Source organism: Chaetodon auriga, chromosome 16 (assembly GCF_051107435.1).
Source record: "Chaetodon auriga isolate fChaAug3 chromosome 16, fChaAug3.hap1, whole genome shotgun sequence".
Lineage (NCBI taxonomy): Eukaryota > Metazoa > Chordata > Actinopteri > Chaetodontiformes > Chaetodontidae > Chaetodon > Chaetodon auriga.
This window is the reverse complement of record NC_135089.1, coordinates 24,013,675-24,032,925: the sequence shown is the minus strand read 5'-3', so window position 1 is coordinate 24,032,925 and position 19,251 is coordinate 24,013,675. Positions and strand designations below refer to the sequence as shown.

General features: G+C 40.9%; 1 protein-coding gene across 5 annotated transcripts in view; it reads left to right on the top strand.

Annotated features, from left to right (window-relative positions):
- The window catches only part of mettl22 (methyltransferase 22, Kin17 lysine), a 155,141-nt gene that overhangs the window by 23,540 nt on the left and 112,350 nt on the right, over positions 1 to 19,251 (top strand). For all 5 annotated transcript variants that reach the window (XR_013078294.1, XM_076751840.1, XM_076751839.1 and 2 more), the window contains exon 4: positions 9,064 to 9,203. Coding sequence is in view for 4 of the 5 variants with exons in the window: in XM_076751840.1 (XP_076607955.1) it covers positions 9,064 to 9,203 (140 nt within the window). In the remaining variant the exon portion in view is untranslated. The remainder of the gene's footprint in view (positions 1 to 9,063; positions 9,204 to 19,251) is intronic.

Sequence of the window (19,251 nt, the reverse complement as noted above, 5' to 3'; positions counted from 1 at the left end):
AGTCATTATATCACTAAACAAAAATAAAGCTACTACTACACTGCAGGTTTAGAAGGGAGATAACTTCAGAAAAGGACGTTATTGTGTTAATAATGTTTTCAGTAGCACTAACTTTTTGAAGTCCGGTTACGTTACTGCGCATAGACCCGAGACAGTGAACCTCAACTGTACACGGTTATGTCCACACTGATAACAAGCCTAAATTGTATAACATTAACTTAAACAATAACAATGCAGAACACGCGTAACGCTACCTTACTGCATGCAATTAATGTAAAGTCTCTATGTAGTCACGCTACCTCTAACATTCACCGTACAAAAACATGCCCGGACATGCAGATGAAAAACGCGGTCTTGGGCTGCTGTTCTGTGGACCTAAAATTAAGTTACCAGAGAACTTTTACTGTTAAACAACACAAACTTTCCACTTTGAGATGAAAAATAATAACATAACAGTGGCTTCCACTTTTCCCTCGCTTTTCATATATGAGGCAGATATAATAAAATAAACTCTCAAATCGCATTCACTTATCAAATGCAGAAAGTAAGGCAATACAATACTAAAATATGGTGCTAAATACTAAATCAACAGGTTAACATTACTCACCAGATTGGCACGGTCATCGAGAACATCAGTGTTATGGCGGTCAGTACAGTCAGCACAGTTGAGCCAGTTAGCATTAGCTGAGCAGGTTGAGAAAATTGCTGCATGTCACAGAACGTTTTATATAAAATATCTTATCTCCGCTCCTACCGCAAATTTCACAGAGGAAAAAAATATCTCCTTTTCCGTCGTAACCAAATATATCAAAGTTGTTCACAAGTGCAAGTTTCTCATCCGAGGCCAGCAGCAGACATGGCGGACCTTTCGAAGGACTTGGTGAAGAGCACGTACGCACATGCATGACGTCAGAAAGATTGAGGGATTACTGTCAAATGATTTGAGTACAGGGCGGCACGGTGGCGCAGCAGGTAGTGCGCGTGCCTCACAGCAAGAAGGTTGCTGGTTCGAACCCTGGGTCAGGCAGGGCCTTTCTGTGTGAAGTTTGCATGTTCTTCCCGTGCATGTTCTTCCCGTGCATGCGTGGGTTCTCTCCGGGCACTCCGGCTTCCTCCCACAGACCAAAAACATGCTCGTTAGGTTAATTGGTCTCCAAATTGTCCATAGGTGTGAGTGTGAGTGTGTGAGTTGTCTGTCTGTGTGTCTGTATATGTAGCCCTGCGATCGGCTGGCGACCGGTTCAGGGTGTACCCCGCCTCTCGCCCATTGCTAGCTGGGATAGGCTCCAGCCCCCCGCAACCCCGAAATGGGATGCGTCACTTCCGCAGGGTAAAGAAGATGAATGAATGAATGAATGATTTGAGTACAATGACGAAATTGCTTTTCTAAATATTCGAGTTAACACAACCCAGTTTCTTTAACAAGCTTTTACTGTTCGGTTTTACAGCGTACAGCCAACGACAGAACAATGCATGTGGCCCCTCGACATGACAAGTCTTAACAGGGTGCTTTTGATAATGAAATGGCGGATCTGTGAGAAGGTAGTGGTGTATCTGGTGGGTGGAAAGACACCAGGGAGATGGGGAAGAGGGTGGTGGCTGGTGAGTGGGAATATGCAAATGTACCCGCTTGTCACGTAACAATAGGCACCAAAGTTGATCAGCTCATTTGGAAGCTGCAGGCAGAGTGCTTTCAGAGATCCGTATCTCACTCAAAAAAGCATGGACAGTCTTATTTCACACTTTGTATGTATGTGGCAGCACCAGAGACCCAAAATAACACCCCAAATCCCAGAAAAAGTGAGTTTTTCATAATATAGGACCTTTAAATTCTATTCTGGATTTTACAGGGAGCCAGTACAGAGCGGCTAATATAGGAGAAATATGATCTCTATTCCTCGTTTTTCTCTGAATATTTGCCGCAGCATCTTGGATGAGCTGGAGAGTTTTTAGCAATGAATTGGGGAAGCCTGATAGTAAAGAATTGCAATAAAAAAGCCCGGAAGTAACACGTGTGGACTAGTTTTTCTGCATCATGTGCCTGAGTTTTACAATGTCACATAGGCCAGGAAAGGTCGTCCTTGAAATTTGTTTTACACAGGAGAAGGACATGTCCTGATGAAAGATATGTCTCAGATTCCTAACAGTGATGCTGGAGGCCAGTACAATGCCATCTAGAGTAACTATATCATTGGGTACTGAGTTTCCAAGGCCAAGCACTGTAACTTCAGTTTTGTCCCAATTTAGTTACAAAAAGTTGCAGGTCAACCAGGTTTTATGTCCTTTAGACACGCTTGGAGTTTAGGTAACTGACTGGTTTTATCTGGCTTCATTGACAAATTTAGCTGTGTATCATCTGCATAGCAATGAACATTTGTGCAGTGTCTGATAATGTTGCCTAAAGGAAGCAAATATAGGGTGAATAGAATTGGTCCAAGCACAGAACCCTGCGGAACTCCGTGACTGGCTTTAGCTTGCACAGAGGAATCATCAGTGGGCGTGCCACAGGGATCTATTCTGGGCCCTGTCTTTGTTCACCATATGTATTAATGAAATTCTTTCCAATGCATGGTTGTCAAATTCATCTGTACATGGACAATGATATTTTATAATGTATTGTTTATTCTTCTTTGATTAGCCATTGAGGAACTGCAACCCTCCTTTCATGTATTGCAACATTGTCTGAGTAATCTTAAGATAAAACTAAACAGGAATAAAGATCTGAAATCATAGACCACAGTAATGTGCATGTGCATGTCTCTACTGTCAATGGTGTATTGAAAGTAGTCAAACGGTTGTAGAATACAAGTATCTTGGCATCTGCCTTGATGACAAATTTACACTGAAATACCACATTAGGAACGTGGTTGGCAATTTGCCACGACAAAGAATAGCTTTCCTTTGTTTTGTAGGAAGAGGATTTTTGAATCTACTTTCTTCTCAGTGCTGGACTATGGGGATGTAATTTACAGATGTGCTGCTGCCTCCACACTTAGATTCTGTTCACCACTCCACCTTGAAGTTTATTGCTGGTGACGGCTGCAGTATTCACCACTGTATCCACTCTCAAGGTTGGTTGGTCTTCTCTCACTGAGAGATGCAAGAATCATTGGAGTCTGTATATATGTAAAGCCTTGGTTGGAAAATTACCATCAGAAATTACCTTTTTTTTTTTTACACTGGAAACCTGGTCCATTTGCAACTTGCTCCAGTGACTGGCTGGTTCTTTAGCTACCATGTGCCAGGACTTAAGAAGGACTGCTTTTATTAGTGCAGCATACTCAGGCTTAACATTCTATTTGATGGTCAGTTCAGCTGTAGCAGTTCAGCTGCGGTGAATAAACACTGCTACACATATATACTATATACTATATACTATAGCAGTGGTTCCCAAACGGTGTGCCGCGGTACACCGGTGTGCCGTGAGACAAGTGCGGGTGTGCCGTAGGATTTTGGGACAACCACATATTATTATTGCAATATACAATTACAGAAAAGTAATTATTTTTTTAATTTACTATTGGCCTATCACTACTTTGCACTCATTTCATAATACAGAAAAGTCCTGTCCCGTCTTTATGAGCTTCAGGAAGGGCTTTTGGAATTTTCACGTGAACACGCTGTCCCACATAAGGACAAGCTCACGGATGAGAGGTGGTGCGCCAGGCTGGCTTACCTTGCCGACATATTTGGGCATCTCAACGAGTTAAACGCCAAGCTTCAGGGCAGGAATGGAAACATTTTATCATCCACGGACAAGATTCGGGGGTTTATGGGCAAACTTATCCTGTGGCGCGAGGCTTTGGAACAGGGCTCCATGGACATGTTCCCGCTGGCATCAGCTGCGCCACAGGCAGCTAGAGAGCGCGCTGTATATGCCGAACACCTTCAGGCCTTAAAAGAGAGGTTTGAGCGCTATTTTCCACGTGTGGCTGACATCGAGGACTATGACTGGATCCGAGACCCATTCAACCAGGAATCCTCAACAGAAAAGCTCACTATGAAAGAGAGAGAGGAGTGCGCAGAGCTCCGTGCGGATCGCACACTGAAACTTAAATTTAGTGAGCTCCCACTGGATCAGTTTTGGTTGGCTTCTGCATCAGAGTACCCAAACATCTCCCACCACGCGATTGAGCAACTTCTTCTTTTCCCCACTACTTACTTGTGTGAGTTGGCGCTCTCTACTCTGGTTTACATGAAGAACAACAGGAGGTCACGGCTCTCTGTTGAACAGGACTTGCGAGTGGCCCTCTCCTCAGTGCCACCAAGGATTAAAAAAATCTGCGCGCACCGACAGGCACATGTGTCTCACTAATTTGTAAGTAGGCAAAATATTTACAATAGCACACGTTTCAGTGCTGATACAAAATGTTACATTTATAATTTGTAGTTCAGGACAATGGACAGTGCAGCTTCCTTGCACTGACAGTTCTTTGTGCTTAATTTCTGCTGAGTTTTCTTTGCCTCGTATTCAATTTTGTGACATGTCTGGGTGTGTTGCTGCTTTGATGAAGCCTAAATTGATGAAGTTTCAAATTAATTGTTGAAATATTTCATTTATAAATATTTCATGAGCAATAGAGTTGTCTTTGTCATATTTTATTTGGTATTAGTGAACAATTATTCACATTTACAGATATTTTTCATGATATGAGTGATAACACGTGTTATAAAGGCTATTTGGCACAATAGGTATGCCTTGAGATTTTTACTTGTCCTTTGGTGTGCCTTGGGCACAAAAAGTTTGGGAACCACTGTACTATAGTATGCTATATACTATTTTTTCATCTCTGGGGCTGTTATGTGGAAGCGGGGCTCCCAAAGCTTCTTTCAAGCTCCTTTGGCATTGGCTTAAGCTTAGCTGTTGCAATTTGAGCTTTTCTGTGTGGCGATGTGCCAAATGGCTTTTATATTTTTGTTCTATTTTTTTATGTTAATTTGCATGGTTGTATATTGCTCAAAAAAATCAAGGGAACACTTAATTATCACAGTATAACACCAAGTCAGTTAAACCTTAGAGATATCAATCTGTCCATTTAGGAAGCACAAGTGAACTAAAAAAAAAAAAACAAGTCACAAGATTTACTTAAAAAATCTATTGTAACAAATTTTAATGCTGTAATATCAAGTAACACTTGCCAGTATCAAGTAAATTTGACTTACCACAAAACTTAACAGTTGTGGGGATATTAAGTAAATGTTACTTAATTACATCAAAGTTTGAGTTACATTTATTTAAACAAATTAAGTAAAATCTACTTGTATTTTCATAGGCAGGAACATCATTTTCCTCAAAATTTTAGGTAAATTTCGTATATATGTAGTATTTACGGTTATGAATTAAATAGGTAGATTTTAATTATTTTCTTATGCCTTGACATTTTCATTTACTTGTTTGCATTGAATTATATTACTCAATGTAATTATGTAATTGTTGCCAATTTTCTTTTATTAAATGTTATCAAATAAATTTAACAGTACATTTAATTTATATTTATCACATATCACACAACTAAATTACAAAACAATTAAACTGTTTACTTTTTAATAACATTTTAAACAGTTCGACAAACAAGTACTGTCAATCCACAACTACGTCCACTACAATTGTGGACTGAATCACCTAATCTATGATGGGGCAGCCATAAATTTAACATTGGCATGGCTGGCATCAAACAACAAATAGACAGTATTACACAGTATACTCTGCATCCAACATACACTATTTACTATTACATACACTGTTCACTATTTAGACAACTGTGCAGTCTAATGCAATCCAATACAGCAGCTCTGCCATACATTCTACTTTACTAAGCTTTTGAAAAGACTTTTTGGGAGAGGTGTCCACTGAGTCCATTGGCTCCTTCAAATAGTAAGGGCACCCTGAAAATGAACAGACAATTTGTGATATTAAAACAATGGTCTAAAACAGGGATGGGCAACTTTAATGACAGAGGGCCACATTTTTTCCCCCCAGCACTACCGGGGGCCACACTATAACTGAATTTTCATCATACTCTGCTTCATATAAACATATTTTTAAATTTATGAAAAAACAAAGTAACATATATATATATAGTGGCAATTAACAATGTTTTTTTGTACTTGTTTTACATTTTTTAACATTCAAGTGCACTCTTGTAATGCTTCTGTAAAAAACATGTATTTTTACTCTATGAAAAAAAGTGCAATAACAATTAAGAGTAAAGTGCAGAACTCCAACACAAAGTGCAACAACTAACATTTATGTTTGTAATGGCTTAATTTTAACTATTTTACACAACCCTACTATTCCACGTTATGTTTCAAGTAAGGTCCTGAAAATACCCTGCCTCACCTATACCTGGCTCAGCAACATTTGTCCTAATGAGATACCTGTGGCCTCCCCTGCTGCTGCACAATATTCTGAATGTCAGTGTCCATTTTTGTGCTTCCAATTTGCATGAGCTGGAATAGAGCTTCATCTGTCAGCCTGTTTCTCTCTTTTGATTTAATGTGCTTCATAGTTGAAAAGCTGCTCTCACAGATGTAAGTGCTCCCAAACATGCTGGCCATGGAAAGTGAAAAATCCCTAAGCAGCAGGAAACGGGACTCGGGTAGCAGTCTCCAGAATGATCTCCCCTTCTCATTTCTCTGTGACTGAAAGAAGGGGTCTGACTGTAGTTCACACAGTTCCAGCTGCAACTCCGCGGGTTGCTCACTGACATCGGCAGAGAGGGGCCGTGAATAGCGCAACGCGTGGCTGCATGGTGTGGAAGTCTTGGAAGCGCTTGTTGAATTGCTGCAGCAGAGTTTCTATGTTGGCTCTGTCTCACATTCAGGGACGTCTCACATTCAGGGACATCTCTGCGCATCTCTTCACAGGAGGGAAAGTGTGCCAAATTTGGAGACGCAGATGAGAAACCGTCTCCGAACAGTGCAAGTTTGCGCCAAAAGGCGCTCATGTGTGCGTACAGGTCCGACACAGTTTGGCATCTCCCCTGCAGCTGTATGTTAAGATTATTTAAATGTGAAGTGATGTCAGAAAGAAAGGCCATGTCGCACAGAAAAGCTGTATACCAGAGTTGGCAGCAATACACACTCGTATCACAGCTAAGACAGTCCTCCAAAAACACAGGGCGTTCATTACACAGTGCAAAAAACCTCTCCAAACACTTTCCGCGGCTCATCCATCTGATGTGTGCGTCTGTAAATCCCCATAGGTGGCATTCACCTCTTCCAAAAAGGCAACAAAGTTTCTGTGATTGAGAGCCTTGTTACCCCCTCGAATAAGATTAGTAACTTTGGTCACTAAATCCATGATGTGGCTGAAGTTAATTGTCTTTGCGCAGAGGGCCTCCTGTAAATTAAAAATAAATAATATTAAGACTATGAAAATAGTTTGCACACACATTATTCTAAATTCCTTAAATAGAACCAAATCAATAGTTACCCACCTGATGTATGATGCACTGCAGTACTTTAATTTAAAACAGAAAGGTAATAACTTACCTGTGAAATGACTGTTGTGCGTGCTACAACTGGCTCTGTGATCCTTAACACCAGAGGGTTTCCAATCGTCCCATTGTGTATTTTGGCGGAGTATTATGCGCATGCGTCTTGCATGCACATCAAAACACGCATGCATGAGTAAAGTTTTTTTTAGTGTTTCTAGATTTATGTACATACAACTATTAAACATGTAAATAGTATGAAGAAAATCATAATAAAACTTACTCTTCCCCCACAATTAATTTATTACGTTAATAAAATGTTTACCGAAGAAATTCTGCTCACAGCCCAGCACCATGCAGCTTGATTGGCATTCATCAGAGAACACCAGAATTGGCAGGTCGAATAACTGGCGCCCTGTTCTTTTTACAGATGAGAGCAGGTTCACACTGAGCACATATGTTGTTGCCAATGGTACGCTGGCTGCTGTTAGGTACCGGGATGAAATCCTCAAAGTGATTGTCAGACCTTACGCTGATGCAGTGGGCTTTGGGTTCCTCCTGGTGCAGGACAATGCCTGGCCTCATGTGGCCAGAGTGTGTAGGCAGTTCCTGGATGACAAAGGCATTGATGCCATTGACTGGCCTTCACGTTCCCCTGAACTAAATCCAATTGAGCGACTATGGGACGCTATGTATCGGTGCATCCGACGCGACCAAGGACTGCCACAGACTATGCAGGAGCTCATCAATGCCCTGATCCTGGTCTGGGAGGAGATCCCCCAGGACACCATTCGTCGACTCATCAGGAGCATGCCCAGATGTTGTCGGGAGTGCATACAGGCACGCCAGGGCCATACACACTATTGAGTCACATTATAAGCTACCGTGATGAAATTCATGCAAGTTGGATCAGCCTGTGATTTAAATTTTTTTACTTAGATTTTCGGTGTAATTTTGAATCCTGCCCTCAATGGGTTGATGATTTCTGTTTCCGTTGACGTTGTTACATCATTTTGTTCTCAACAAATGAAACAATGTACATCAGTCAAAGATTTTCAAATTTCAGTAATTCGTTCTTCATGATCCAATGTGTGATTTAAGTGTTCCCTTAATTTTTTGAGCAGTGTATTTCCCATGATAGCTATTTTAATTGATTTTGTATATTTGTGTTTTTGATGGTGTAATCTCAGCATCCTAATAAATGAGAGTTACCCTTGATGATTTTTCCATTAATCTAAGTAAAGGTTGAATATATATATATATATATATATATATATATATATATATATATATATACACAATCAAATTGTATGTTCCATCAATATGCAGTGTAAACAAAATGCTATGTGAACTTTGTTTTTATTATATTATACAGAATATTTCTCGAATATATCTCAGACTCTGAATAATCTTAATCTTAACATTTTTCAGTTGATTATTCCTTCAATAACTATTGATGTACCAAAAATGGCAGTCCTACTTGCTAGTAGATGTTACTTGAAGCATAAAGAATGCTGTTGTTCCTGCACTTGCACAAAGGTTATGCTAAATAAAAATGTTAATCACAGGTTTGGCTGATATATTGCCTTGCACAGATATACTTAATACGATTATTTTGATTCCCCAGACCAAGAAAAAACCCTACGGAGGGTAGCGGCCGAGACATGGCCTGTCCCATCATTCTCAGACAGTCAAACCCTATATTGGAACGAGAAGAGAACATGGATGATGAAGTTGATAAGTGCTTCAAAGATATTATCAGGATAGGTAAGAACGTAGATTTTATCATGTTTTTATCATTTTAACATCATGTTGGTTATCATGAATGTCACACAAAATTAAATTGACACAGGCAAGCCTTTCAACAAGAGATTACATTTCCATAAAGGTACAGGAAACATTTTGAATTAAATGCATGTTAATTGTGTTGGTTGCCTTGCTATTATTTTTTAGAAATTACATTAGTATTGATTGCTCCCATGTTTTGTTTTGTTGTTATTTAATGGTTTTTTTTTTTTCAGTTTTGGACACTGGTAAGAAACATTTTATGTTTATCGTCACACAGAAAAAGGGTCAAAATAACTGCTTTATCTTGGTTATTGTCTGTGACAGTGATGCAGGGCTGTTTTAGGCCAAGATAAGCTAAGTGGTCACCAAGACTGCCATGAATTTGCAGAAGAGAAAGAAGGAGTGCCAAAAAAGTGGAAAGAATTTTTTTTAAAAGTGACAATTCATTTCTGACACACAATCTACTTGAGGTCCTGTGTGTGTATTTAATACTTCAGTAAGTCCACTGCTCACACTCAATACATGCATACACAGGCCTTCAGTTTCTCAGACTTTGACTTAGACTTAGACAAACTTTGTCATTCAGTAAACATTAAATGTACACCAAACAAAGTTTCGTTGCAACAGGCTCAGCACAGGATTAAAAATATAAGTAACTATATATATCCATCCATCCATCCATTTTCACCCGCTTATCCGGGGCCGGGTCGCGGAGGCAGCAGTCTGAGCAGGGACGCCCAAACACCCCTCTCCCTGGACACTTCCTCCAGCTCATCCGGGGGGATCCCGAGGCGTTCCTAGGCCAGCCGACTGACATAGTCACTCTAGCGTGTCCTGGGTCTTCCTCGGGGCCTCCTCCCAGTGGGGCATGCCTGGAACACCTCCCTAGGGAGGCATCCAGGGGGCATCCAGTAGAGATGCCCGAGCCACCTCAGCTGACTCCTCTCGATGTGGAGGAGCAGGAGGAGCAGCGACTCTACTCTGAGCTCCTCCCGGGTGACAGAGCTCCTCACACTATCTCTAAGGGAGCGCCCTGCCACCCTGCGGAGGAAACTCATTTCAGACGCTTGTATCCGGGACCTCGTACTTTCGGTCATGACCCAAAGTTCATGACCATAGGTGAGGGTAGGAACGTAGATTGACCGGTAAATCGAGAGCTTCGCCTTTCGGCTCAGCTCCTTCTTCACCACGACACACCGATACAGCGACCGCATTACTGCTGCCACTGCACTGATCCGCCTGTCAATCTCACGCTCCATTCTTCCCTCACTTCTCCACTTGAGCCAGGAACCCTCTTCCAACCCGGAGGGAGCAAGCCACCTTTTTCCGGTCGAGAACTATGGCCTCGGACTTGGAGGTGCTGACTCTCATCCCAGCTGCTTCACACTCAGCTACGAACCGCCCCAGTACATGCTGAAGGTCCTGGCTTGAGGGAGCCAACAAGACAACATCATCCGCACAAAGCAGAGATAAAATTTGCCAGCTCCCCAACCAAACCCCCTCCGGCCCCAGCTGCACCTAGAAATTCTGTCCATAAAAATAATGAACAGAACCGGTGACAAAGGGCAGCCCTGGCGGAGTCCAACATGCACCGGGAGCAGGTCCGACTTACTGCTGGCAATGCGGACCAAGCTCCTGCTCCGGTTGTACAGGGACTGTACAGCCCTCAGGAGAGGGCCTCCAACCCCATACTTCTGGAGCACCTCCCACAGAATGACGCGAGGGACACGGTCGAATGCCTTCTCCAAGTCCACAAAACTCATGGGGACTGGTTGGGCAAACTCCCATGAACCCTCAAGCACCCTGTGGAGGGTTTAGAGCTGGTCCAGTGTTCCATGGCCACGAAAATCACATTGTTTCTCCTGAATACATATATATATATATATATATATATATACACACACACACACACACACACACACATATATATACATACACACTCACACACACACACACACACACAGTGGGGGAAATAATTATTTGATCCCCTGCTGAAGTTTACCCCCTCAAAAAGAAATGGACGGTCTATAATTGTTATGGTAGGCTAATTTTAGAAGAAGAAGAAGAATCAGAAGGACAATCCCCTTTATTTGTCACACAACAACGCACGCAACACAAACACGCCATGCAATTGGTGAAATTTGTCCTCCGCGTTTAACCCATCCTGGTCGTCCTTCCTCCGCGGTGGACTGCCATCTGACCGGCACCCGGGGACCCAGTTTCCTTTGTCACCATTGGTAGTCATTTTCTTGCATGTTTTTAGTGGGGTTTTTTTAAGGAGGATACCCCAGGTGAACACAGGGAGAACATGCAAACTCCACACAGAAAGGCCCCTTTTCCTCGAGCAGCAGCCACTGAAGGCATGGTGGAGGACACGCCCCCGGCGCCCACAGCGAGAATCGAACCCGGGACCTGTGAGGCGACAGTGTTTCCACCGTGCCACCATAACAGAAAGTGTGATGTTCTGATGTCCATCTGGGGTAAGAAAGACCTCTAGTAGAGACAACTAATGATATGTTTATTTTGTACTATTAGACTTGCCGTAGTTTTGACGATACATGGTGAAGTAAACGGTCACTTCTTTTATCTTGTTTGACTTTAGTTGGCCAGAAATCACGTTTGCCTGTGAGTATAGACTCATACAGTCATTTTGACATTGAATATTAAGAATACTGGTGTTCAAATCCTTTGTTAATGAATCCACGTTCGTTCAAAATGTGCATTTTCACCATATCTGCTAACCACTAGCATTGCAATGGAATTTCCCATATACATTAGCCATAAGCTAGCGCAGTTGTTATTATACATTTAAAACAGCCAATATAACAATATTATTGTTCTTCAACAACATTTGTAACTGAATGAAATCCTAAGAGATGTATTCTCTGTCTAGTTTTACAGTGCTTCCTGAGTAAAGTTTGGAAAGGATGAAAGCTGCTTCCTTCTTTATCTTGGGGAAACTGTTAGCTATCTGCCAAGCTGATGTAGCAGGCCAGGCCGCGCCACACACACACACACACACACACAGAAGCGGGGGCAGAACAGAAAGAGACAGAATATCAACAAAAAATCCAGAAAAAAACACATTATATAAAGGTTAGAAATTAATCTGCATTTGATCAAGTGAAATAAGTATTTGATCCTCAATTAAAACATGACTTAGTACTTGGTGGAGAAACCCTTGTTGGTAAGCACAGAGGTCAGATGTTTTTTGTAGTTGGTCACCAGGTTTGCGCACATCTCAGGAGGGAATTTGGTCCACTCCTCTTTACAGATCCTCTCCAAATTCTGAGGCTGTCACTTGGCAACTCGAAGTTTCAGCTCCCTCCACAGCAGCAGCTGGTCTAGAATTTTTTTCTTGGGGGGGCAAGCTAGGGGCACAGACTGTGGAAGGGTGGCACACTGAAATGACATTTTTTTTTTAATGCCCCACAGTCTTAGATCATAATAAATGGTAGGCTGAGATATTAATAATAGAACTATTTTATTTACCCAAATAATGCATGGTGGATGGTGTGTGGCAGGAAGCATGGGGGGCGTCTTCACTGTCACTGCAGCTTTGACTATGAGACTCCGAATGGTTCACATCTTTGTGATCCAACTGATCACCAGGGGAAGTGTCTGATCACACAAATAAATATTCAGTTATTGCATCAATAAGTTATTTAAACACACACTGTGTTTATTCAATTGCCTAGGGTTATCCATTATGACTTAAATATTTAGCCTACCTGCAGAATGCTGAATTGCAGATGATGGGCCGTCAACCTCATCATTATACAAAGTTCCTGGGAAAAGTTGTATCAGTTACTCAAAATGTCAATACAAGTGTAACATCAACTGAACTTTTAATACTTATTCAAATGTGATCAATTTTAAAGACATCCTGCTGCCTTTCTTGACATTGTGAACATATCCTGTTCAGTTCATTTAAACTTCTTATGCTATAGGCTACTTGTCTATTTCTTCCTATTTGATTGATAAACAAATAGATAGATAGATAGATAGATAGATAGATTCAGCTGTCCTTTAGCTCATAAAAACAACAACCGCACTTCCACTCATCAACAATAAAGAGTATTAAAATAGACGTGAAGTATTAAACAGATTTGAATCAGTACTTCTCGATTAAATTAAAACTGCCCATTCCACATTGTGGCAGAGGTGGCGTGTGAGTATGAGTCTGACTGATACAGGATGCAGTGACTGATGTCAATGTCAATGTCAATTTTATTTGCACATTTCATATGGCAAGCATAAACTCAATGTGCTTCAGGATAAAAGCAAGATGGTAATACATTTAAAATGCATATTAAAGCAGAGATAATGTCTTAAAACAAACACATAGAAAGCTAATTAAAAGCTTGTGAGAACAGATATGTTTTAAGATTACATTTAAAGGAGGATATTGTTGGAGATGAGCGGAGTTCAAAAGGCAAAGCGTTCCACAGTGTTGGACCATGATAACTAAAAGCACCTTGAGCTGATTTTGAATATATGTGCGGTATAGAGAGATTTACATGAAGATCTGAGGTGTCTGTCTGGTGTATACTGAGTGAGCAAGTCAGAACAGAAACATAGGGAGGGGCAGCAATATTAAGAGATTTAAAAACAACAAGTAAAATCTTAAAATCAATTCTGTACTTGACCGGAAGCCAGTGGAGAGACTTTAAGACTGGAGTGATGTGCTCGTACCTGTTTGTTTTCGTTAGAATTCTGGCTGCAGTGTTTTGAATAAGTTGAAGTTTGTGGAGTGCTTGTTTTGTTAAGCCAGGAAATAAAGTGTTACAGTAGTCTAAATAACTAGAAATGAATGCATGAACCAATTTTTCAGAGTCTGATACAGATAAAAGTGATCTAACTTTAGATATGTTTCTTAAATGATAAAAGGCAGTCTTGGAAATATGAGAAATATGATTTTCAAAGTTGAGATCTTCATCAAAAGTTACACCTAGGTTTCTGACATGCTCACTGGGTTTCACAGAAAAGGGGGTCAACAACGATGAAACCTGATGCCTCGAAGCCTTCGGGCCTACCAACAAAATTTCTGTTTTCTCTTTATTCAGTTGGAGAAAATTCTCCATCATCCAGTGTTGGATATTGCCAGTACATTTGATGAGATCCTCGAGTGGGCTTAAGTGGTTAGCGGAAACAGATACATATAATTGTGTGTCGTCAGCGTAGGAATGATATGATATATTATGCTGTTGAATTATGGAACTGAGAGGGAGCATATGTAAGTTGAACAGGAGAGGGCCAAGAATGGATCCCTGGGGGACACCACAAGGATAGATGACATGATCTGATTTATGGCCACCAAGAGAAACTGAGAATGATCTATTGATGAGGTAGGAAGAAAGCCAGTTAAGAGCAGTGCCCCTGAGGCCTATACAGTGCTCAAGGCGATGAAGCAAAATAGTATGGTCGACCATGTCAAAAGCAGCACTGAGGTCGAGCAGAACCAGGATCGAAACTTTACCTTTGTCGGAATTAATTTTAAGGTCATTGTCAACTCGGACAAGAGCGGTTTCTGTGCTACGATTGATTCTAAAACCAGACTGATATAGGTCAAATAAATTATGTTGTGACAGGTGATCATGTAATTGCTGATGAACAACCTTTTCGAGAATTTTCCCCAGGAATGGTAGATTTGAGATTGGCCTATAGTTACTGATGACTAATGGATCAAGGTTGTTCTTTTTAACAATGGAGTGACTATGGCATGCTTAAGTGTAGTGGGGAAAATTCCGGAGAGCAGAGAGGTATTAACAATCTTAAGGACATCATTTTCCAGACAGCGAAGAGCACCTTGGCAGGCATAACATCAAGAGTGTAGGTTGCGGAACTTAGTTGTTGAACCACTTTGTAGTTGATGACTCTGTATAAGGTGGAAATTGGAAAAAGTGTTAGCACTGCGGCACTCTGGAGTAGTATGAGAGTAATTAGTACTTGTGGAAATAGAAACGATATTGTTCCTAATGTTAGTAACCTTTGATGTGAAATATGATGCGGATTCATTACAACTTTCTGAGGAATACAGCTCAGCAGGTAATGGTCTGGAGGGGTTGACCAATTTATCAATTGTACTGAACAGAATTTTAGGATTTTTAACATTGTTGTTAATAATTTGCGAAAGATAGTGATGTCTACATTGTTTAATTTCTGAGTTGTAATTACTGAGTGAACCCTTGTACACGGCATGGTCAGCCTGCAATTTTGTGTTACGCCACTTACGCTCAGATCTGCGACAGGCTCTTTTGAGTGTCTTCACTCTTTCTGCATTTCTCCATGGTGCCTTAGCCTTACCAGAGGTTGTCTTAGTTTTGTATGAGGCTATAACATCCAAGATATGTGTCACAGACTGATTTAAGTTATTGACTAGGTTGTCACACACAGACAAAGAAGAGTCACTGTTAGGATTGCAGTCAGACTGCTGCCTGGCGGTGTATCTGTCAATAAAATCATTCAATGTGCCAGGACATAATAGGCGCCGTTTGAATGATTTAGACGTAGACACATGTTTGGTCTCTATAGACATATCGAAGAAGATACAAAAATTATCTGATATGCCAACGTCCAAAATACAGTTCATGGCTAAGCCAAGGCCTTTAGAGATGACAAGATCAAGAGTATGACCCCGATTGTGAGTAGGACCAGCAGTATGCTGCATAAGGTCAAAAGTAGATAGCATGCTAGCGAACTGGCTGGCAAGAGGATCAGTGGCAGTATCAGTGTGGATGTTGAAATCACCAGAAATAAGAGCTGAATCATACTCAACAGTAATCTTTGATAGAAGTTCTGAGGATTCATTTATGAAACCATTTTTAAGCCTTGGTGGACGATAAATAATAAGCATAAGACAGGGATAGGCAAATCTCCTGTCTACAGCTAAATACTCAAAAGTGGAGTAGCTACCAAATAGCGTGTTTCGGCTTGATAAACTATCTGAGAAAATGGCTGCTACACCACCACCCCTTCTGTCTGCTCTAGAGCAATGAAAAGACGTGTCATTTGGCGGAGATGCTTCGATTAATTCCTTGCTACTGGTTTCATCTAGCCAAGTTTCTGTGAGAAAAATACAATCAAGCTTGTATGAAGTTATAAAATCATTTATGATTAAAGAGAAATCTGACATTAAGAAGTGCTAGCTTTAAAGTGCTTACAGAGTGACTGGATTCATCAGCAGTAATAGAGGTAGAGAGAGCCTCGTGGTGGCCAGAGATCTTAATACACTGATTATTCACCACAGCGGCAGGACCCAAATTATTATGACTGAATGCTAGAGTGGGAGGCCCACAGATCTGAACAGGGTCACGCCACTGAGAATGTCAGAATGAGTTAAAAGCTATGAACTGGATGAAGTTAGTTATCAGTTGCTTTGTTTCTAGTCTATTAGGATACACACCATCATTTTTGTATAGGTATGAGTTGGACCAGAAGAGATCAAAGTTGATCAGAAAATCACTTTCCTTAAACTGAAACACACAGGATAGGTATCCCATGCAATTATATCATCTATTGATATGTTACAGCAATCCCAAGCTGTCTTGTTTGCACATGTGTATGAATAAATCTTTTTGAAGACTAAAAACAAGCTAACGCTAAATGGCTATCCTCCACTCTACAAAAGCCTCCACACTTGTACTGTATGAAGCACCTTGTAACTTTTGTTTGAAAGGCGATAGACGCACACACACATACACAGTATGTGCACACATGCAGTGTGTCTTTATAGTCCATTAGTCTAGCTTGGGGTTGCTGTGACGTTTGTTTTTTCCACCTTTACCGGCGCAGGCTAGTGTTTACCATAGACTTCAATTCATTATGCTAAGCTAGCGCACTGTGCCAATTCTAGATACGACTTACTTATCAACTCAATCTAAACATTTGTAAATCATTTACACTACACAACACTACACATTGTGAGAGACTGTTACTTACCCTTGTTTTCTCCTTATGAGACAAAATAGTGGAAGCTGAGTGTAAGTCTGCATGAGATGAAGTGCAAACAGAGCAAAGAGTTGCGGCATCCTGCATATTTTTGAATGTCGACTCGGACAAACTGATTGGCAGCTCTGGTGGGGGTGGCCAGCAGGGTGGCCAGTCATATTCCAGGGGTAGCTGCTGCCACCCCCAGCCACCCCGGTGGCCACGCCTCTGCTTCACAGATTTTCTATGGGATTAAGGTCTGGAGACTGGCCAGGCCACTCCATGACCTTAATGTTGTTCTTCTTAAGCCACTCCTTTGTTGCCTTGGCCCAGTGATAATTTTGTCAACAAAAATTCTGATGATAAGTATTTATTGAAGTCATTTTATTGCATGACTAAATTATAACATCAATGTAAATGAAAAAATATTGATAACAAAAATTACAGTGAAGTCTCTGTTCATCATGCCCTGACGAGTGAAGATGAGACAAAATCTCTGTTCATCATGCCCTGACGAGAGAAGATGAGACGAAATCTCTGTTCATCATGCCCTGACGACTAAAGACGAGACGACAACATTGTTTGTGTTCGGGCGGACAACCTGGGTGTTGTTTTCATTTTTAACCAATCACTTCTGCAAGTACAAGTGAATTTTCTCACTGCCCCATGTCATTGATCACCCCCCTCGCGCATTTGGTGCATGCCAGGACCATGTCAAGTGCCTGCTGAGAGATAACAAAGCAAGCTAACATTCACATGTTGTCTAAGCTAGCTAGTTTAAAGCCAGCTGCTGCTGGCCACTCAAAGATGAGTGCCTCATCTTCACCAGCATGTCAGGGGGAAAGCAAGAGGAGATATGACCTATGAAAATATTTCTCTTATATTCCATCCAAAAAAAAAGACAGTTTTAAAGACAACAAGCTGTGGAGGGAACTGCTTTTGTTTTGCTTTTGTTTTGTTACCGCTGTTTTTTTTTTTTTTTTTTTTTTAATAATTTGTTATTCAGAGCAGTCTTGTTAAAAAAAAAAGAAGGCACCCCCCCTCCAGTCAATGAGAATAGAATTTGGACCAAATCATTTCACGGTATTTGTATTTCTCAAGGTTGTATGCAAATGGAGAGGGCAGTGTGCTGTGTCTATAGGGTCTGCTTCACTTTTACTGTACATCCAGTCACAGTGCCATGTTTGCATAAAATAAATAGGATGACCTGTGAGGAAACATAATTGTTTTATTGCTGTTTATCTAGCACACTATAGGCATTCATTTTAATATAATTTATAAAAGTATGGTATGTCAGTAACACATTCTCAGCCTATTGACTAAATGCATAGTTCAAAATCCATTACATCATGAAACTGTCTGAGAAAATTATGACTAATACATTTGACAAAAATTTAACAACAATCTTGACGAAAACAAAATAAAAGACTAAAATGTGATGTAAACCAACTACAATTTTCAGTCAAGCGACTAAGACTAAAAGCAAATTTAATATTATTTTCAGAAAGCAACTAAGACTAAAACTACAATTAAAATTCTTGTCAAAATTAACACTGCCTTGGCCGTATGTTTTGGGTCATTGTCATGCTGGAAGACGTATCCGTGACCCATCTTCAGTGTTCTTGCTGAGGGAAGGAGGTTCCCCTCCAAGATTTTATGGTACATGGCCCCGTGCATTGGCCCCTCAATGCGGTGAAATCTTCCTGTACTCTTAGCAGAGACACAACCTCAAAACATGATGTTACCCCTTCCATGCTTGACATTGGGGATGGTGTTCTTGGGATCATAGTCAGTATTTCTCTACCTCCAAACAAGGTGAGTTGAGTTGATGCCAAAGAGCTAAATTTTGGTCTCATTTGACCACAGCATATTCTCCCAAGCCTTATCTGAATCATTCAAATGTTCATTGGCAAACTTCAGATGGGCCTGTACATGTGCCTTCTTGAGCAGTGAGACCTTGCAGGCACTGTAGGATCTCAATCCATTACGGTGAAGTGTGTTACCAATGGTTTTCTGGTGACTGTGGTCCCAGCTGCCTTGACATCATTTACAAGCTCCTCCCGTGTAGTTCTGGGCTGATCCCTCACTTTTCTCATGA